This window comes from Orcinus orca, chromosome 3 (assembly GCF_937001465.1).
Source record: "Orcinus orca chromosome 3, mOrcOrc1.1, whole genome shotgun sequence".
In the NCBI taxonomy this organism is placed as follows: domain Eukaryota; kingdom Metazoa; phylum Chordata; class Mammalia; order Artiodactyla; family Delphinidae; genus Orcinus; species Orcinus orca.
This window is the reverse complement of record NC_064561.1, coordinates 144,831,507-144,853,241: the sequence shown is the minus strand read 5'-3', so window position 1 is coordinate 144,853,241 and position 21,735 is coordinate 144,831,507. Positions and strand designations below refer to the sequence as shown.

Here is a 21,735-nt window from a genome sequence, read left to right as displayed (position 1 = left end):
AAAATGCAGACTTCATTTTTAGTGCTTACCATTGTACAGACATTGTTCTTTCTTGAAGAAGAATGCTAGATGGCATTTGCAACCCTGTTTTAGCATTATTTTCATTTTTCAATAGACAGGAAACCTCAAAAACCGGAAACGGTCCAGGCCTCCTGGAACACTGCAAATCCTCCACTGTTTTTACTAAAGACAAAGAGGAAATGTTGTACTTGTAGCTGGACAGTGTTGCTTTTAATGTCTGTAGAGTGATACATGCATCATCTTCTATGTGCAAAGAGCAGTTCAGCCACTAACAGTCAGCTAGGCCAGAAGTTGGGGAGCTTGGTTTGAAGTGTGGGAAACACTTTATCTGGTTTTGTAGAGACTAAAGTTAGGTTCTAAGGAAGGGAGTCCCCTTGTCCATTTCTGACAGCCAACCCTGGGCACTTCTTTCCCTTGTAGGTCCTAATATTCTCTTCCAGAGATTTGGTCAGGACACCTAAGGACTCCATAAGTCTTGGCAATAGGAATTGGAAGAACATGGCCAACAGCCCCAGAGCTTGGTAATGACAGAGGGGTCTTCTGAGCATTTAAAACTGGACATCTCATCTAAATATTGATAATTACTTGTGTATAAATAATGAGATTACTGATGAGCTTAACTAAGAATTATTGCTTCCAATTTTTACTGAGCCCAGGTTTTTAAGTCTCTTAGAAGTGGAGAGGCTAAGAGCAGACTTCGAACAGAATTGAAGAAGCAAGACCCTTGAAAATTCAAAACAGAGCTATTCTGCATGATTGAGAGTAGACTGCGTCCTTAATCATGAACACATTTGTGGTTGTTTTCTTGTTTTGAAGCTGCCGTGCCCTAATCAACTGACTCTGTGCATGTGTGTGTTTAGGAGCCCTCTGATGTTGTCAGCTCTCTGGATCTGTGTGTGAACATCAGTCTGGAAAACCCTGGCACTAACCCTGCCCTTGAAGCCTACTCTGAGACAGTCAAGGTCTTCAGTGTAAGTGTGGTTTGCCCTTCTTGGAATTCAGACTAGCTGACAAAGTTTCACAGTCACTGCCTTAGTGTTTGAAGGATACTTAGGACATAGCCTTTAAGTTGTTAATTTTCTAATTGAAATACAGTTACTTATATGTAAAGTTTACCAGCATGTAATTTCCATGAAGGCAGGGATTTTTGTTTTCCTTGTTCCCTGCTCTATTCCCAGCACCTTGAGCAGTGTTTGGCCCACCACAGGTGCTCAATAAATGTTTGTTGAAGAAATAAATAACAATAAGTGAACACCTTGTGCTCACCACCCACTTAAAAAAAATAAAATGGTACCAATACCTCTGAAATTCTCTGTATCACTCCCCACCCCATCATACCCACTTTTATCTTGTTCCCCTAAAGCAAATCATCATCTTGAATTTTGCATTTATCAATGCTTTTCTTTCTGATGTTGCTAAACATATATATATTCCTAAAACATTGTTTAGTTCTGCATGGTTTTGAACTTTATGTAAATGGAGTAATACTATATGTGTTCTTCCACAATTTGCTTTCTTAACTCAAGAGTAAATTTCTGGGATTATTTTTCCTTTTTTGTAGATCCCTTTCTATAAAGATTGTGGTGATGATGGAGTTTGCATCTCTGATCTAGTTCTAGATGTTCAACAGCTGCCAGCAGCTCAGTAAGTTTTCCTTTAAAGTTCAGTGAAAACTGTAGAAATAAAAGACACATTAGATTACTTCATTTGGGTGAATGTTTATAGAGATTTTTTTCTATAAAAGAAACATCTATAACTCTTAAAAACCTTTAAAATCTAAATTTCAAAGTATCTAGGAATAAACTTAACCAAGGAGGTGAAAGACTTATACTCTGAAAACTATAAAACATTGATGAAGGAATCTGAAAATGATCCAAAGAAATGGAAAGATATCCTGTGCTCTTGGATTGGAAGAATTAATTTTGTTAAAATGTCCATACTGCCCAAAGCAAACTACAGACTTAATGCAATCTCTATCAAAATGCCCATGACATTTTTCACAGAACTAGAACAAATAATTCTAAAATTTATATGGAACCACAGAAGACCCCAAATTGTCAAAGCAATCTTGAGAAAAAAAACAAAGTTAGAAGTGTCTTCAGACTATGCTACAAAGCTACAGTAATTAAAAGAGCATGGTACTGGCACAAAAACACATATATAGATCATTGGAACATAATAGAGAGTCCTGAAATAAACCCATGTATTTATGATCAATTAGTCTATGACACAGGCAAGAATATACAATGGAGAAAAGACAATCCCTTCAATAAGTGGTGCTGAGAAGGCTGGACAGCTACATGTAAAAGAATAAAATTAGAACATTTTCTCACATCATATACAAAAATAAACACAAAATGGAGTAAGGACCTGAAACCATAAAACTCCTAGAAGAGTACATAGGCAGAACACTCTTTGACATAAATTGTAGCAGTATTTTTTCTGTCTCCTAAGACAAAAGAAATAAAAGCAAAAATAAATAAATGGGATCTAATTAAATTTAAGGGCTTATGCACAGCAAAGGAAACCACTGACAAAACAAAAAGACAACCCACTGAATGGGAGAAAATATTTGTAAATGATATGACCAATAAGGGGTTAATATCCAAACTATATAAACAACTCATACAATACAACTCAAAAAACCAAACAACTGGGGCTTCCCTGGTGGCGCAGTGGTTGAGAGTCCGCCTGCCGATGCAGGGGACACGGGTTCATGCCTCGGTCCGGGAGGATCCCACATACCGTGGAGCGGCTGGGCCCGTGGAATATTACTCAGCCGTAGAAAGGATAAAATTCTGCCACTTGTAATAAACACAGATGGACCTAGAGCATATTATGCTTCATGAAATAAGTCAGAGAAAGACAAATACTTTATGTTCTAACTTATATAGAGAATCTAAAAAATAAAACAAACGTATATAGCAAGACAGAAATAGACTCACAGTTAAAAATAATAAACTAGTGGTTACCAGTGGGCAGAGGGAAGGAGGAAGGGGAAAGACAGAGGTAGGGGATTAAGTGATACAAACTACCATGTATAAAATAGATAAGTAATAAGCATATATTGTACAGCACAGCAAAATATAGCCATTATTTTGTAATAACTTTAAATGGAGTATAATCTCTGAAAAGATTGAATTGCTATGTTGTACACCTGAAACTAATATAATATTGTAAATCAACTATACGTCAATAAAAAAAATTAAATAAAAACATAAATTTCAATTTCTCTCATCCATATAGAAGTAAAACACTAAGAAATATAAAACCACTTGTATTTGGATGGTGCTTTTTTCTGCAATGTAATTAAAAGCAACAAAAAAAAATCCAGTAGCATTTAGTCATTCATTGTCAATATTATTTTACTATGAAGATAATTTATGATTAAGCAATTTTCTCAGTCCTCTAAATAGTAAATCTAAAGAGTTTTTTTTAATGAGTAAAGTATTTGAATACTAGCTTTTTAAAAAAAAACTGTAATGACTTTCTTTTTCTCCTTTTTACTTTTAACAGACAACAGCCCTTCATTGTCAGCAACCAAAACAAAAGGTTAACATTTTCAGTAGCACTGAAAAACAAAAAGGAAAGTGCATACAACAGTGGGATTGTTGTTGATTTTTCAGAAAATGTGTTTTTTGCTTCCTGGTCCATGCCGGTATGTGAAAGCACCCTGTGTTAACTGATCTGTTTCCTACTTGTTGTCAATTACCGTCTCCCTTATACTCAAATCTCCTCTGTGTTTTCTGAAGAAACACCTTAACCCTGAGCATGATCAGTCCTGACTTGTGGCTCCCAACTAGTTTAACCACTTGGGAACATATCCTGGCTGTGTATCTAGACCAATTCTGCTTCACAGCTGGGGTCAGTTTTCCTTTGCCCTGACACTTGGCAGTAGTAGCCAGACTCTACCATAAACTCTCCTCAAGCCATCTGTGTGATGAGGCTTCCTCGGTGCCGCACAGATGCTGGGAGCTGCACTTGCTCTGAGAAATTAGAGTCCCACAGCTCAGCCAGAGCTTAGTAACCACAGGTCTTGCTGCTGCCAAGATGCCGCATTCCAATGAGATCAGTTAATCATGTTGACTTGATCGCTATAGCAGGAACACACTTGCCCATGAATGTCCCTCTGGTCCCTCCTCTGCCACCAAGCAGTGAAAAGGAGAGAAGGAAAAAGCTGAGATTTTCCAAATTCACTGTTTGATGAAAGGATTAAAAAATAGTTTCATCCAGTTTAAAGTCAATGTGAACTTAATAGATTTAGTGTTCTAAACCTATTCTGACTTAAGTGTTTAAATTTCTTGTGCCAAATGACAACTTATTTTAAAGAGAAAAAATCCTGAGGAAAACTAAAATGATTCTTTAAATTATTTAAGGTATAAACAAAAACTGTATTTGTCTTTCTCTTGAAACTACAACTTTGAAAATATACTGAGAGAAAAGTATGCATTAAAGACAGCATTTCTAAATACTGGATTAAAGTTATTTTGTGCTTCTAAAATATAAGAAATATAATTTATTTCTGGGTAAAATTCCAGTATTTGACCTCTCCTTTGCCTTGTTGGGTGTCCTGCTTAGCAATAAAAAATAGTATGTTAGGGGCTTCCCTGGTGGCACAGTGGTTGAGAGTCCGCCTGCCGATGCAGGGGATACGGGTTCGTGCCCTGGTCTGGGAAGATCCCACATGCCGCGGAGCGGCTGGGCCCGTGAGCCATGGCCGCTGAGCCTGCGCGTCCAGAGCCTGTGCTCCACAACGGGAGAGGCCACAGCAGTGAGAGGCCCGCGTACCGCAAAAAAAAAAATAGTATGTTAGCCACTTGGGCAATTCATATAAAATTTTCAAGTCTTGGTGTGAACCAACCTTTCTGCTGGAATTTCCAGGTGGTTTATACATCCTTCAGCATGTATGTGTGTGTGCATACACACATTGCATACTAATTGATCATTGTTTCCTTGGTCTCATTCAGGTTGATGGGACAGAAGTGACATGCCAGATTGCTTCATCTCAGAAGTCTGTTACCTGCAATGTGGGCTACCCTGCTTTAAAAAGGGAACAACAGGTACACCTTGCATTTTATCTTTAAATCCATGCTGCCCCCTCCTTGCCATTGGTGTTAACCAATGAACCATCTTTATTAGGTATCGTCATTTGATAGGCACCACAAAATAACTGCCTGCATGTGTTTTTTTTATTTTTTATACAGCAGGTTCTTATTAGTTACCGATTTTATACACATCAGTATATATATGTTCATCCCAATCTCCCAATTCATCCCACCACCACTGCCCTGCTGCTTTCCCCCCTTGGTGTCCATACGTTTGTTCTCTACATCTGTGTCTCAGTTTCTGCCCTGCAAACCGGTTCATCTGTACCATTTTTCTAGGTTCCACATATATGCGTTAATATACGATATTTGTTTTTCTTTCTGACTTACTTCACTCTGTATGACAGTCTCTGTGTCCATCCACATCTCTACAAATGACCCAATTTCGTTCCTTTTTATGGCTGAGTAATATTCCATTGTATATATGTACCACATCTTCTTTATCCATTTGACTATCAATGTTGCCTGCATATTTAGAGGAAGTTTTTAAATATCTGCATGTTTTCTTTAAGTTATTAATAAAAGTGGGATTTTCCCCTGTGCAGTTCATTCCCAAAGGCACATACGATATAGAAAGTTCTTTATTTCTGAACACATTGACCAACACTGGTCAAAGTGCTTTACAGAGTCATGGATATCATTTTTAACCCCTGGTAAGCAAATTTTACATCAGCACAAAGCCTTCAAATTCAGATAAGTGTAAGTGCCTGTGATGTGTTGTATATATATGTCAGGTGAATTCAGTTCTATTCTGAAGGTAAGGCAAGGTGGACAAATACATAGATATTCTACAAATTATAAAGCTTAAGGTTTATAAAATTCAGAATCAAATGGGAGTGAGTTTACTTTTATGGGCCACTTTTTTTTTTCATGTTGGTCCCGGAGCACGAAGCGTCATAGATTGATGAATTTTCATTTTGTGTATAGGTGACTTTCACTATTAACTTCGACTTCAATCTTCAAAACCTTCAGAATCAGGCCTCTGTCAGTTTCCAAGCCTTAAGGTAAAACATGATGAAGTCATGAATTAATGATGGGAGGCTTTTCTAATATTTCTCTTTCAGTAATTTCCTCATGTTCCTTTCAATAGTGAAAGCTACGAGGAAAACAAGGCAGATAATTCAGTCAACTTCAAACTCTCTCTGCTGTATGATGCCGAAATTCACATAACAAGGTAGGTCAAACTGGGCAGCCTGTGACCATGGACATCACTCTGGCTCTTAACATATTTGGTTCATGACTGAACAAGTCCTCTATATGCTCATTCTTAACTGGGGAATTTGAATTAAAATATTTCCTCCTTGTCAACTAAAACAGAAGTCCAGGGACAAACTGGTGCCTAGGGGAATCTTGAGGGACCCTTTAGGTTTATTGACTAAGAGCAACACCAGAAAGACAAAGGAATAATCCTCTGTCACATGCCGAGGGAAACTCCCCCGCAGGCCCTCGGACAAGCTGTCAAAGCAGAACTCGCAGGGCCCCGAGGAGCTGCCACCACTTCCTTCTCCACGCCTGTGTCCTACTGTCCACGTGAGATCTCAAGCAATGTCCCCACTCCTGGACGTTGAAGCCCCAAACACAAATACTGAATCTAGTTACAGAAAATTAGTTTCTGGTTGGAAAATTCCTGACATAGCAGACTAGGGGTTTCTTCCAACCAGGAGAAAATTAGGCATTTTTCAAAATGGTACTAGTTGATACCAGTTATCTTGAATTGTTCAGAGACATGTGTCTTGAGAGGTGAATAACGTATAGACACCACAGGTGCTAATAGGATCACCTTCAAGAAGGGAAGTGGGTTCATGGGCACAGACACATTGGGGCACAGCTATGCAGGTACACAGGCTGCAGGGGACACCCATTTCCGAGCCTGGGAACCAGAGTTCTCTACCTGCTGAAACACTGAGGCAGCTTTGCAGCACAGATCAGTGACCCCTGGAAAACACGCAGCAGCGTATCCCCAAGGAGCCACACTTCAAAGTGTCCAGTGACCGCAGATTTCTCTAACATCACTCCAGCCCCTACAGCATGGAATATGTAGATCATCCAACAGATCCCTGAGCAAAAACAAAAAGGAAAATATGTCATTATGTCTAGAGCTAGAGACACATGAGCGAAGATGAAAAGAATGCTTCCTTATCGAGTGAGTTGCAAACAGCAAAAGCAGAAACGAAGTATAGCCCAAGTCATCCATCCCTGAAAAATTATTCAGTAACTGCAGATTTCAAAGGGCCCTAAGCTGCTAAAATAAGTAACTGAAAACAGATGCAGCCAAAGAGATTGATAGCACCACATTACCTGATTCTTTTTCTTCCTACCTTCAATGCTTCTTTCTCATCCTAAATGCTTTTTGTTAATAGAGCCTTTTTCTAATTCCATTCTCCCACCATGGCCAATTTTTTCAGATATTTTAAGATGAAATAAATAAAATACTGAAGTGGGACTTCACTTTTACTAACATCTTAGCTATGTATTTTTTGTGATGGTAAATTGGATTCTCAGACATTCTCATATTCTTTTAATTATATCATGCAGTTAAAAAAAGTATGGAGAATTATAAAGACTAAAGCTAAAGTGGCTCCTAATCCTGCCTCTCAGGTAATTTCTCTTAATGTCTTTTGTAAAAAAAGATATTAAATGTACATGGATAGAAAATCCAAACATGACAGAAACGTACACAACGAAAAGTGAAGTCATCCCTCCGCATCTCCTCTGGTCATTTTGTAGATGACTAACTTGACTGTTTTCAGAATACCTTCCAGATACAGGGTTTATTTATCTACCAGGATATATGCATCATACACACACACACACACACACACACACACACACAGAGTTTACTTTTTTTGAAAACAAGTCCTACCCAATTATTGAGTATATCCCTTAGGAATCACTTTGATACTGTCTAAGTGTGTAATTATTTTGTGCAAATATGATGGATGGAAATAGATGACAGTAGAATTACTTCTAAAACAAGATCCGCCTAGTATAGCTAACTGCTAATATAAATATATTGATCAATATTTAAGTAACTGAAGGAGCACTTAAGTAACATGGAAAAATACTGGATCTCTTTAAAATGCAAAAACAGAGCATATTAATCAATTTAAAAACTGGCCATACTTAGGGGCTCACACAAAGATCTTCTGGAAGGCAAAGGGAATAATTCATGGACACACAGCCAGACTTTCTGTTTTATTTTCTTTTATTGTAATTAATTTTTATTGGGGTCAGGCTTTCTGTTTTAAATCCTAGTCCATTTTCCCATTTTCCATGTAAGGCTGACAAATCATTGTTTCCTCTCATAGACATAACCTTGACAAATACTACATCTATTTAAGTCCCTATGGCATATTTTCCTTTTGAGAATTTGGGAAAAAATTCTAAGGCATAAAAAAAGAAAAAGGCAAGATTTTCAGTAAAGAAACCAAACAACTCTATCTCAGAAAATATCCAGTCCAATTTTTTTTTTTTTAAGGAAATAGAATCAACATCCTGTAGTTAGGATAAATTCTGTTGGGAATAAATATTGCTTCTCAGACTCCCATCCCTGCTATCTACCCTCCACCCCTCAATGAAGCTACCCTAGTTGAAATCCATCCTCAGATTCCCAGAAATGAGTGAAGAGAGGGAATGGTATTCAGTTACCTTCCAGTCTGAGTGGTCCTGTGGGGTTCCCTCTGGCCTGGTCATCACTTCACTTGCAAACCCTACTCAGCAGCCCCAAGCAAAGAAGTCCAATTAGGCCAGTGCCTCTAGGCCTAGTCTAATAAAACTCCCGGGTCAGCCACCTTAGAGATGGTCTGTATGGTCAGTGGTGGAAACAGACTGACCAACCCCAATTCAGACCAAAGTGTCAGAGCTGGTTTGGAACTAGGGAAGACAGGGAGAAGGAATAATAAATAAAATGTATACCCCGTTTCACAGGCGTCCAGTGATGAGTAGTGTAGGAGCTAATGCCCGATATCTTATCATGGTATTTCAGCCATCATACCAAGTGGAAAATCCTCTGCCTTATAAATCCATTCATCCAATCAATAAGGACCAAGTGTCCACTATATTAACACACCTGTCAATATATCTTGACATACCTGTCAAGATATAATATCTTGAGAAGAGTTTCACTACAAATTCTTAATACATTTGTACTTATTTTAGAAACTTTACAACTGATACACATATAACACAAAGAATCTCAGCAGAGTGATCATTAAGGGATATGTTTTGAAAGGAACTTGTTTTAGCCTTAGAAATGTATAACTGGATCATAAGTCCATAATAAGCATTTGTTTTCATTTAACGTTTTGTACCTAAATGTAAACTCTTTCACTTGTAAAATAAGCTAGAAGATATTTAGATAAAAGAAATATTAAACTTCAAGAACAATAGCATAACTAAAATGTTCGGCTTTACAAACATCATCCAACAGATCTACCAACATAAATTTTTATGAAGTCTCCTCGGATGGGAATATTCCTTCTATTGTGAACAGTTTTGAAGATATTGGTCCAAAATTCATCTTCTTCATTAAGGTTGGTAAATCTGACATAAGAATGGAAAATCAAGAGAAAGGGGGTAAAAAAATGAGGGCAGGAGGAGAAGAAGAAAGTAAAAAGAAGTTGAAATATACCAGTGGTTCTCAAACTTGAGCACGCATTAGAATCACCTGGAGTCTTGTTAAAACACATGTCACTGGGCTCCATCTCCAGTGTTTCTGATTCAAAAGGTCTGGGGTGGACCTAACAATGTGCAGTTCTAACAAGTTCCCAGGTGACGCTGATGCTTCTGGTCCGGGTGCCATACTTTGAGAACTACTAAGGTAGACCATTGATAAGTAAACAGGTGGGCTTTGTACATAGTTATGTGTCCTGGGTAAGAGATAATTGATGTATTTTGAAAGCAAATGCTGCACATTAATCAACAGAGCAGTAATATAATAATATTACTATGGACAAAAGTCTCTGAAATATAATCAGTATGCCAATTTATCCTTGGAAACCACTTCTATTTGAGAAGCTCACCATTTGTATACAAATATTTATTTCGTACAGTCATGCTAAGTAGTATATAAAAATATTTTAAAATCAGTTTCTATTGGCTATTAGTAAAGTACAAAGTACAAATTTAAAGTTTGTTTTCAGTTATATAAAGAGAAATGAATTTATGAGAGAATGATATTTTATAATAACATTGCATGAACTTTGGAAAATAAAAAGGGAAGAATCCGTCCACCACCCTTAGTCATTACCACTTTATTTTTGTACATTTCCTATAAGTCTGTCACATGGTTGCAACTCTATAATTCAGTGATTTAAAAAGTTCTTAAAGGAGTCTTGATTTGTGATCCAGATACTGGAATTTATAAAATGTACACGGTATTTGGCAACTACTTCTTTAATGAAACATTTAGTCAATTAGTAGTATATAATATTCAGAGAACATGTAATAAGTATCCGCCTTTGTATGAAGTGCTTTATGTATGTTAACCCATTTAATTCCCAGATCAGTTATGAGATTGATAGGATTATTATTCCTATGAGTGTTCTTTAAAATGTTTAACAACCAGTAGGGCATGAGCCCTGGACAATTAGGACAGACTTTCCAACAGCGAGAACAGAGGCTGTATCTGTGCATACCTACTGATATGCCAATTATCTTTATTTTACAAATGAGAAAACTGAAGCATAAAGAGGTGAAGTACCTTGCCCAAGCCACACTGCTAGTCAGGGGCAGAGTGGGACTTCATGCCCTAGCAGACCAAACCCACAGATGGTAGGTGTTTTTAATCATCTCCTAAGTCACAAATTATTTACCAGTTAAAACTGTAGATGTTGAGATTCTTCCAAGAGGTAAAACACAGTGAGCCAAAGAGTGACCATAAAGTAATGATCACTTTCATATGGACTCACCCTTACCACTTAATAGCTGCCCTTCATCAACACTGGGGTTATTGATCCCATTCCTTCCAACGTGTGCATGATGTAGCGGCAATCAGAGTGTGTTCTTACTACATAGGTAACAACAGGAAGTGTTCCAGTCAGCATGGCATCTGTAATCATCCATATCCCTCAATACACCAGAGGCAAGAACCCGCTGATGTACCTGACTGGGGTGCACACGGACCAGGTACGTGCAGCCAAACTGCCTATAAGAACGTGTACCTTCCATACGGAAATGTTCCATGAAGTGGGGGTGGTCATGTCTGCATCATACAGACAAGAAACTGAAAAGATAACCCCTATGCACCCTGGGTGCTAGGAAACAAGCAGTTAATTTCATATTAGAAGTAGGATATTATTATAAGAAATGTCTGAGTCTAGGGATGTACAGATGGCAGAAATTATTAAAACCTCCTTCTGACCAGCTGAACATCTGACTTTGTCAGAGCCCTGTTTATAGAGAAGTTAGTTGGCTGGGAAGTGAGAGGTTGAACCCATAGTGGGAGAGTAGTTGGTCTACACAGCTGCAGTCAGTAGCTGGTCTTCAAGCTGCCAGCCTGGACTTTCAACTGGTAGTTGCCAACCCTGGTTGCTCATTTAATCACCTGGGTCGCTTTTTAAATACGTGATGCCCAGACCTACCCCAGGCAATTAAATCAGAATCTCCAGGGCTAAGGCTCTAGGACCCGTGTTTTTCTTTCTCTAAAAGCCCTCCGCCTACAGGGATGCTGTAGCCAAACCCCTGACAGTGGCTCAGCCGTAGTGTAGCACTTAGCTAATGCTACAGCAGTGTTACTTCTGCGCTGTTTATAGGTGACTACAGGAAAGCAGAATCCTAAACTGTTCCACAGGAAAAAACGCTGAATTAAATAAATCACTCACAGACAACTGTTATTACAAATTTGTGTCATCACATGTGGGCTGCAAGAATCAGCGCCATGCCATCGAGTCACGCCAGGAGGATCTGAATACTTCAGGGTTTACATTAGTGATGAACAGGTGTGGCCAGGTCAGCACAGTGCAGAGAATCCTGGGAGCCCCTCCCCTGCCCCAACATGTGACAATAGGATTTCCTAATGAGTGAAAAATAACATCATAAACCATCTTGCTTCCTAAGACTGATTTGATGTCCTTCTTTGTAGGCTGGTGACATCAGTTGCAAAGCCGAAATAAATCCACTGAAAATAGGACAGACATCTTCTTCTGTATCTTTCAAGAGTGAAAATTTCCGTCATGTAAAAGAACTGGTGAGGACAGGTTAATGGGGTGAAAACTTCCTTTAGTGATTCATTGTTTGTTTTACCTGGAAATTGAGGCACTTCTTTTTTCCTGCCACCTCAGGTGGTAGAACTTTCCTATTTTGCCTTTGATGATCTGTGTGAATCAAGAAAATACAGGCTGATGGGCTTCCCTGGTGGCGCAGTGGTTGGGAGTCCGCCTGCCGATGCAGGGGACACGGGTTCGTGCCGCGGTCCGGGAAGATCCCACATGCCGCGGAGCAGCTGGGCCCGTGGGCCATGGCCGCTGAGCCTGCGCGTCCGGAGCCTGTGCTCCGCAGGGGTAGAGGCCACAGCAGTAAGAGGCCCGCGTATGGCAAAAAAAAAAAAAATGCTGAAATTTAGGTTATTGGAATTATTATTTATGCCATTATTATAAAATACATGTTCCAAATTTCATGATATTAACAGGACTCCATGTCAAAATGGTTTTGTGTCGTGCACAGTGGAAACGTTGCAAAGAGCTGAGCGGGAGCTGGGCATGTGTGGGAGGTGAAGCCCTCCTCACCTCCTCCACATAATCACTGACGTCTTTTATTGAGCTGTTAAATTTGACTCTCTGACCACCCTTCTCTGTTTTCAATATTTTCTCATCTCCTGCTCGAGAGTTATGCCACATTTTTGGGAAAGACACTTGTCTAGCATCTAGCATGGTGCTTGGCACATATGAAGTATTCAAATAAGCAAACATTTAGTAAACAGTAAAACCTAAACCAACCTCAGTTCTCCCCTATGAACAACATTGAAATTCTCCTGTTTTTCTTTTATTGCAATTATTTTATTTCATGAAGGATGGGAAAACAGAATGAACAGTTTCTTATTTAAGTAACTATAGTGTAATTACAGTGTAAATGTGGTCTAAATCTGAACAGAGGTATGTAAAAATGCTCAGGAGAAACTCATCTCAGGGTATGAAAATGTTTTGATTTTGTAAAAAAGGCAACTTCTGTGAACAGTATAGAGGAAACATAAGACGAAAAACAAAGAAAAAACTAAAGTTCTCCAGAAATCTAACAGCTGGCCACTTAACATTTAATGAACATTCTTCCTTACCTCTCTAATCATTAACCTACATATAAGCACATGTGCACTGTTACATAAATGGACCAAGCTACCTTTTTTCATTGGCCGATATGTCACAGATCTTTTAATAGGCTTTATTTTTAGAGCAATTTTAGGTTCACAGCAAAATTGAGTTTAAATTACAGAAATTTCCCATATACCTCTTGCCCCACTTACCCACAGCCTCCTACACTATGAACCAGCCCCCCCCCCCCCCCCGCCCAGAGTGGTACATTTGTTTCAATTGATGAACCTACACTGACGCATCATAATTACCCAAAGTCCATGGTTTACATTAGGCTACCCTTGATGCGTGTTCTATCGGTTTGGATGGACGTATGATGACATGGATCCACAATTACGGGGTGCAGAACAGTTCACTGCCCAGAAGCTCCTCTGTGCTCCCCCTATTCATCCCTCCTTCCCCCCTAACTCTTGGCAACCACTGATTCTTTTACTGACAACTTTTTTAAAATTCAAGGAATGCATCTGTATCATGAGGTTACTGACTAAATTGTACTACATTTTGTGTATGTATACTCAGTAATTTACTTAACTAGTACACTGTTGATAAACACGGATTGTTTAGTCTTTGGAGTTTTTTTTTAATCTTACACTATAGTTGATTAACAGTCTTGGCGAGGGTTGTTGTTTCTCTTTAACTCTGATAAACAGTAGTTCAATAAACAGGCCTGCTGTACTCTTCTGCACACACTTATTATCTCCTGAGGCCTTCCACACAGATGGGCAGCAGCAGGGGCAAAGGACATGCACTTTTTACATTTCGAGGCAAAGTGCTAAAATCTCCAGAAGAAGGGTTGTAACTACTACTAATAGTTCATGAGATTGCTCATTTCCTTAGCTCCTTCCCAGTACTGGGTTTTATCTGTCTTTGTAAAATTTTGGTGTTTATTTTTTAAAGCTTGTACTAACTCTCTCTTCTTTTACCCTTGACTCCAACCTGAAAGAACTGCAGAACCGCTTCATGTAGTAACATCACCTGCTGGCTGAAAGACCTTCAGGTGAAAGGAGAATACTTCCTTAATGTGTCTACCAGAATCTGGAACGGGACTTTCGCAGTAGTAAGTATCAGCTTTGTTTATTCGGCTCATTGATAGCATTGAAACATAAGCCTTCACCGTCAATAAGGTCGCACCCTCTGACAAAATCAGCATTCTGACTAATGTCAGCCGTGCCCAGTGACCCAGAGCAGTCTTACCTTGGAAGGCAGTGTGCTTCCATCCCTTTCCAAAGCTTGCCCAACCTGGCTGTGCCTCAGAATCACCTGGGCTGCTGGTAAAGCATCTGCTTCTTAGACTCCATGCCAACCTACTAGAGCAGAATCTCTGGAAATGGTGTCAGGATCCCCTCAGCTGCCTGGGGTGCAGTGGGCCACCTGCTCTGTCTTCCTCCCCCTGCTCTTGACTTTTCTGACTTATGGTCTCCACCACACCCAGATCAAAGCGCCTCCATTCCCTGTGCTCCCAGGGGACTGTTGATTGATCTCAAACTACCTGGTAGATGAATCTAACCTAAGAATCCATCGTCCTCTATTAGAGCCAGGTGTAACCACTCTGCTCTCCTGTTTTTAATCCCTTCTCTGGTGAAAGCCCCAGTGTGCTTACAGTTTTTTTTAAGTCATTTCAGTCTCACAAGTTTGAGGAATGTGCCAGAACAATGTCAGAGTGTTTTTCCAATTGGCAGGTGTGACTTGGCAGTAGTGATACCTGCTTTCAGCAGAGATTTCGGTAGCCAGAATGTCAGTCTGGCACGGGAAGAGTAAGGATGGACAGAGCTCCTTAAGTCTGACTACATAAGCGGCGAGCTGTTCATTTTACTAACACTGGCTGTGATCGAGGCAGCAAAACAGAAATTAGTTTGAAACCTCCAGGGGGCCTTGTGGCTCACAGTGAATTTTTTTTAAACGCATAAATCAGTCTTCAAGGTGCTTACCAACCGTACCCTATTCCCTATTTTCTAACCACTTCATGATCTCTCCAACAAACCCCTCCCTGCTATGGAGTTCTATGTCACATCAGAGAACTTGGCTCCCTCCGAACTTGGCCCCGGAACCAAAATATAAGCAATATTCTTCGATAAAGACACAATAGAAAGAGGAATTGTGAAAGGCAGGTGAAAATCTAGAGAAGTGGAGGAGTGAGGAGTTGGGTTTTCTCCTTGTTTGCCTTTATTTGGTTTTCTTGTTAGTTGCATTTGCTTTCAAGCCTTCAGGATGCCTCTAAGTCCTGTAAGACTGCAAAGCAGGCAGTTATACCATCATCCCAGCTGCTGCAGTTTGGCGCTCAGTTTTACCCATTGGATCTTGGCTCCTTGGATTTGAGGAACAAATGTTTTCATAGTAACCTTTGCCAGCTGGGAAGGAAAACTCACTGTTGCAAATCAAAAGGCAATCACCCCGGCTCTGTAAAAAGCATCTGGTTTTTCTTGAGTTTGTTTAAAGCTACATCATTTTAACTGTAAGACTTTTTATAGTACCTTCTCCAAGGTTTTCAGAAGCAGCAGTTTCATTTCTGGAAGCAAAATTCTGAAGAAGTGTATTATTTATGCTTTTTCAACATGGTTATTATGATAGTTAAGCTGAAAAACACCCATGAGAGTTATTGCATATCATGTCCTACACATCTTCCTCCTTCATGAAAGGTCAAATGTTTATCCCCACCTTGTTTTGAACCATTTCAACAGTGGATGTTCTCAGACCATCTAGGAGATCCAGTCTGAAATACGAATCATACTTCCTGTATTAGAACCCATGAATATACTACCTTTTGCCCTTTTTCTGAGGCAGTGCAAGTCAACATTTCAAGTAATTTCATCACAAAGTGATTGCTCAGGCTTCCAAATCAGTGGCATTGTTGGTTGCCCTTTGTAAGGAAAAGGCTTGTTGAATACTGGGTGTGTGACTTCAATCTCCTGGGTGTGCATGGTACCCCTACCGTTACTTGTTAACCCTGCAGGATACTGCGTACCCGTGCAAAGGGCCAGACTTAGGAGGGCAGATATATCAGTGTTATAAGGAAATTCTTTCATCTCTAGTCTGCAGGGACTATTAAGTAAGAACATTCACTTAACTGTTACTCCTTTTTAAATTTAAACCATCATCAATACTCCTAATGTTCCCCAAATAATGTATGTTTGAGAGACCAGTGATCAGGGTTAACTTCTACTGCAATCTTCCATCTTGAGAAAATTAAGGCTAATCAGAGACTGAGCCAGTGGAAAGGAAATAAATTGCTCACTTTTTGGATATGCATTCTCTCTTTCTGGCTCCCAGATATAGTTTAGCAAATTACCTCATGGAGTGTATTGAATTATGTGCCCTAGTAACCACAAAAACTAAATCCTAGTAGCCAGATCATGTGAAGGCAGTTCTCAGATCTGGGCATTGTATTCCATCTCGAAGTAGTGTCAGTCCCGATACTTGATTATAGAGAAAACAATATACACATCAGTAATGTATCCACTGAAAAACAGATTATTTTTCTGTAACTAGATTCAGGAATGCATGTAAAATTATTTCATTTTTGGAGGTTACTAATAACATCAGCATAAAATGTATGTCCTTCCTATATGCCTGCCCCCAATCCAGTATTTTTTATAAAAATGCTTAGATTAGGAAAGCTGAAATTATTACTCATGTTATCTAGCACGGACACAAGGTTTAGGATGTCTGCCACTGACATGCATGGTCTTTAAACAGTATGATTTTACACATGTGTACCCAGAAGAGAAAGTCTCTTCCTTTTGAATCTGATTTCACATTGTTTTGTGATTCAGGTAAATATTTAAAAACACCAAGTTTTCAATTTTCTCTCATGTCACAAACTTCGTTGTTTTTAAAAACCTAAACTATGATCTTTCCCAATTAAAAACTTCGTTTCTAAACCCTTGTTTTTCACCCCTGTTTACAAGTTAGAGTTACCGGGAGAGACGCTTTAACCAGCTGGTATCTAAACCCCACCCCCCAGAGACTTTTTTTTTTAAACATCTTTATTGGAGTATAATTGCTTTATAATGGTGTGTTAGTTTCTGCTTTATAACAAAGTGAATCAGTTATACATATACATATGTTCCCATATCTCTTCCCTCTTGCGTCTCCCTCCCTCCCACCCTCCCTATCCCACCCCTCTAGATGGTCACAAAGCACTGAGCTGATCTCCCTTTGCTATGCAGCTGCTTCCCACTAGCTATCTATTTTACATTTGGTGGTGTATATATGTCCATGCCACTCTCTTGCTTTGTCACCGCTTACCCTTCCCCCCCCTTATCTTCAAGTCCATTCTCTAGTAGGTCTGTCTCTTTATTCCCGTCTTACTCCTAGGTTCTTCATGACATTTTTTTCTTAGATTCCATATATATGTGTTAGCATACGGTATTTGTCTTTCTCTTTCTCACTTACTTCCCTCTGTATGACAAACTCTAGGTCCATCCACCTCACTACAAATAACTCAATTTCATTCCTTTTTATGACTGAGAAATATTCCATTGTATATATGTGCCACATCTTCTTTATCCATTCATCCGATGATGGACACTTAGGTTGCTTCCATCTCCTAGCTATTGTAAGTAGAGCTGCAATGAACATTTTGGTACATGACTCTTTTTGAATTATGGTTTTCTCAGGGTATATGCCCAGTAGTGGGATTGCTGGGTCATATGGTAGTTCTATTTTTAGTTTTTTAAGGAACCTCTATACTGTTCTCCATAGTGGCTGTACCAATTGACATTCCCACCAGCAGTGCAAGAGGGTTCCCTTTTCTCCACACCCTCTCCAGCATTTATTGTTTCTAGATTTTTTGATGATGGCCATTCTGACCGGTGTGAGATGATATCTCATTGTAGTTTTGATTTGCATTTCTCTAACGTTAGTGATGTTGAGCATCCTTTCATGTGTCTGTTGGCAATCTGTATATCTTCTTTGGAGAAATGTCTATTTAGGTCTTCTGCCCATTTTTGGATTGGGTTGTTTGTTTTTTTGTTATTGAGCTGCATGAGCTGCTTGTAAATTTTGGAGATTAATCCTTTGTCGGTTGCTTCATTTGCAAATATTTTCTCTCCCATTCTAGGGTTGTCTTTTGGTCCTGTTTATGGTTTCCTTTGCTGTGCAAAAGATTTTAAGTTTCATTAGGTCCCATTTGTTTATTTTGGTTTTTATTTCCATTTCTCTAGGAGGTGGGTCAAAAAGGATCTTGCTGTGATTTATGTCATAGATTGTTCTGCCTATGTTTTCCTCTAAGAGTTTGATAGTTTCTGGCCTTACATTTAGGGTTAGGCCAGAAAGCTTTTGACAAAATTCAACACCTACTTATGATAAAAACCCTGCAGAAAGTAGACACAGAGGGAACTTTCCTCAACATAATAAAGGCCATATATGACAAACCCACAGCCAACATCGTCCTCAGTGGTGAAAAACTGAAACCATTTCCACTAAGATCAGGAACAAGACAAGGTTGCCCACTCTCACCACTCTTATTCAACGTAGTTTTGGAAGTTTTAGCCACAGCAATCAGAGAAGAAAAGGAAATGAATCCAAATTAGAAAAGAAGAGACTTTGTTTAATTTGCTACGGCAGGGCCCAGTCACCCGCACGGTTTAAGTTCCCACATGGGGTCCCAGCATATCGGCGATTTAAGCACACGCAGATGCTTGAGTCTTCAGAGTTGGCATTTGCTCTTGTCACTTTCCACAAGAACATAAATAAGGAACATGCCAAGTTTTATACATTAACTTCTGCTAGGATAAAATATACTCTTTATTCTTCTTATGTTCCAGTCGACATTTCAGACAGCACAGCTGACGGCAGCAGCAGAAATCGACACCTATAACCCTCAGATATATGCGATCGAAGAAAACACCATCACGGTGAGTGCATCACATCCCTACCTGTGGGCGCTGGAGTCTCTGACAGGCATTCCATTTCTGACCATTTACAGCGGTCACTTTCGCATCTACATGTATATAGAAGTATCTTACTGAAACTCTGAAAGGCTAATGTTTATCATGCTGAGCTTTTGATAAGGGTGTTTGCTACTCAAAAAAGGCCCCTGGTGTACTTGCCCTCCCCCTCGTGCCCACGCTGGCAAAGCTGGATCAGAAGTGATGATCTGACAGGAGGCACAAGGGGCCCCATCTTGCTGTGGCTCCCTCCTCCCTGCTCCAGGCATCAACCAGCACCATGGCTCCTCCTTTCTGCTCATGCTTATACAAAGCAGTTTACATCCTCGGCCATGAAATCTAAGTCATGCTCCTTTGAATCATACATAGTATTTTAGAGCATTTTTGAAAGTGCTTAAGTGTGCTTAATAAATAAGGCATTTATTAGAGGGCTTTTTCTTGTTTTTAGCAGTACTCCTTAAAACTAGATACTGACACTGTGAAACATCCATTCATTCATTAGATCTTCAGTCTAGAAAACTATAAATGCTTCTCTTGATTTAAAAAAAAAAAGCGTTTGGCAAAGAAATGTACGTTCACAGAAAACAAAGGCTCACTGTTCCAAGAGCTGCACGGGACAACCTTCCTTTGCACTGGAACTCTGGTTAGAATATGCCATATTTAGATATAGCAGGATTTCCATGCTCAGCTAATCTGCTGGCAGAGCCCTGGGCATCTTCCTCCCAACGCTTTTGTTAGGAATTGGAAGCCGGTTCAAGACTCCGCCCCGAGGACAGCTTGGCAGCTGGCCCCAGGCCACTAGTCCACTGCTGCAGTCTGTGGACTTGGCTAAAAAGCCAATGGCCTTGTGAACTCTGGACCTCTCTCGATGCCTGAGCGTGGAGCTCACAGCCCTGCTGTCCCACTGTTGCCCCAGCAAAAATGATGCCACACAGAGGATGCTGCTCTGCTTCTGGTTTAGGACTATCAGCGAAGGCCCGCACCTTCTCTTCAGAGGCTGGGGTGTGGAAAATCAGAAACGGAGCCAAAGGAAACGTGGGCTTCAAATTCAGAGTGCTATGAACTAAGCCTCGGGAGGCGGGAAGTACTATAGATATTTTAAAAGTTCATTTCAGAAAAATGTAGTGTTCAGACAATACCTGGACCTCTGCTGAAATCTGGGTGTGTTTAGAAAGCAGTATTAAATAAATGCATTAATTAAAAATTCAAGTTAACAATTTCAGTGAACCTTTTGGGAGATTTTTCTTTTCATGGTTTTCTCTGAGCAATACTGATAAGTAATAGAGGCCAACTATTTTTTTTTTTTTTTTTTTTTGCGGTATGTGGGCCTCTCACTGTTGCGGCCTCTCCCGTTGCGGAGCACAGGCTCCGGACGCGCAGGCTCAGCGGCCATGGCTCACGGGCCCAGCCGCTCCGTGGCACATGGGATCTTCCCGGACCGGGGCACGAACCCGTGTCCCCTGCATCGGCAGGCAGACTCTCAACCACTGCGCCACCAGGGAAGCCCAAGGCCAACTATTACTTGTGTCTATAAAAATATTTTTTGAATCCAAATAAATTAAAATTTTAAAAATTATATTTTGGAATCCAAATAATAAATTGACCTATCCCTATAGGTAGACAAGTGATTCTTAAATTTATTTGAATTCCAAGCCCACTTAAAAAGCCGATACAAAAATCATGTACTCATAGTTCCCTAAAGATCCATGGAGCCTGGATTAGGAAGTTCTAGAATAGAGAGAAGTGAGGATATGACTGCCACTAAGCAGTGAACTACATGAATCTAGTTATTTAATTCCTAAATTTATAAAGCCTTAGTTTAGTTCTTAAAAATCCAAATGAGAAGAAATATAGTCACCAAAAGGCCAGACTCAAGTTTAGCCCAACTCATAAATTCCGTGGTGAAAAGCAGCTTATCTGCCACTGTAATTCAGTGTTAAATCAAGTAAATAAATTAGGTTTTCTCCCCTTGTTTGGCTCCAAAATTAACTCTTTAAAAATGGTTGTGATTCTTTCCCCAATTAAAACAAAAAAAAAAAGAATATACAGTTTTACTGTTAGAACTCTTTCGGCAGCCGTGCTATTACAAAGCCACAAAGACTGCCAGGAAGTGGACGTTAAGAATCATGTGTAACCTCAAGGGCAATTTATCACTGAAAAGGTCACCTTGAGCCCTGAGACATTACTTCTACTTGTTAACAATCCATATCAAGTAAATCAACATTTTAGGAGCCCAATTCAAAGTAGTTGTTGTTGTTACTGTTTAATCACAAGGGATTTGTGTTGTTAATTTTTTGACTCTCCTCCCCCAAGACTGGGTTCCAAATGCTTTCACTTGATGATGAGGCTGGATGCCAGAAACTAAAGTTCCAAGTTTCATAAGTGATTAAAGCATCTGAGACTGTCAGAGATGACATA

General features: G+C 39.6%; 1 protein-coding gene and 1 long non-coding RNA gene across 3 annotated transcripts in view; one reads left to right on the top strand and one right to left on the bottom strand.

The window, feature by feature from the left end:
- ITGA2 (integrin subunit alpha 2) overlaps positions 1-21,735 on the top strand; it is a 105,382-nt gene that overhangs the window by 79,045 nt on the left and 4,602 nt on the right. Inside the window, exons 18-28 of the mRNA XM_049707141.1 lie at positions 882-992; positions 1,583-1,665; positions 3,538-3,679; positions 4,989-5,081; positions 6,054-6,130; positions 6,217-6,300; positions 9,556-9,658; positions 11,142-11,252; positions 12,208-12,312; positions 14,373-14,486; positions 19,195-19,284. Of these exons, the coding sequence (XP_049563098.1) occupies positions 882-992; positions 1,583-1,665; positions 3,538-3,679; positions 4,989-5,081; positions 6,054-6,130; positions 6,217-6,300; positions 9,556-9,658; positions 11,142-11,252; positions 12,208-12,312; positions 14,373-14,486; positions 19,195-19,284 (1,113 nt within the window). The remainder of the gene's footprint in view (positions 1-881; positions 993-1,582; positions 1,666-3,537; positions 3,680-4,988; positions 5,082-6,053; positions 6,131-6,216; positions 6,301-9,555; positions 9,659-11,141; positions 11,253-12,207; positions 12,313-14,372; positions 14,487-19,194; positions 19,285-21,735) is intronic.
- LOC125963784 (uncharacterized) lies at positions 5,089-9,549 on the bottom strand. 2 transcript variants are annotated; one of them, XR_007476177.1, is made up of 3 exons: positions 8,775-9,549; positions 7,018-7,183; positions 5,089-6,222 (listed from the first exon to the last, which is right to left on the bottom strand). It is a non-coding gene; the product is annotated as an uncharacterized LOC125963784 (long non-coding RNA). The 2 variants fall into 2 exon arrangements; XR_007476176.1 differs by having other exon boundaries at positions 9,042-9,549.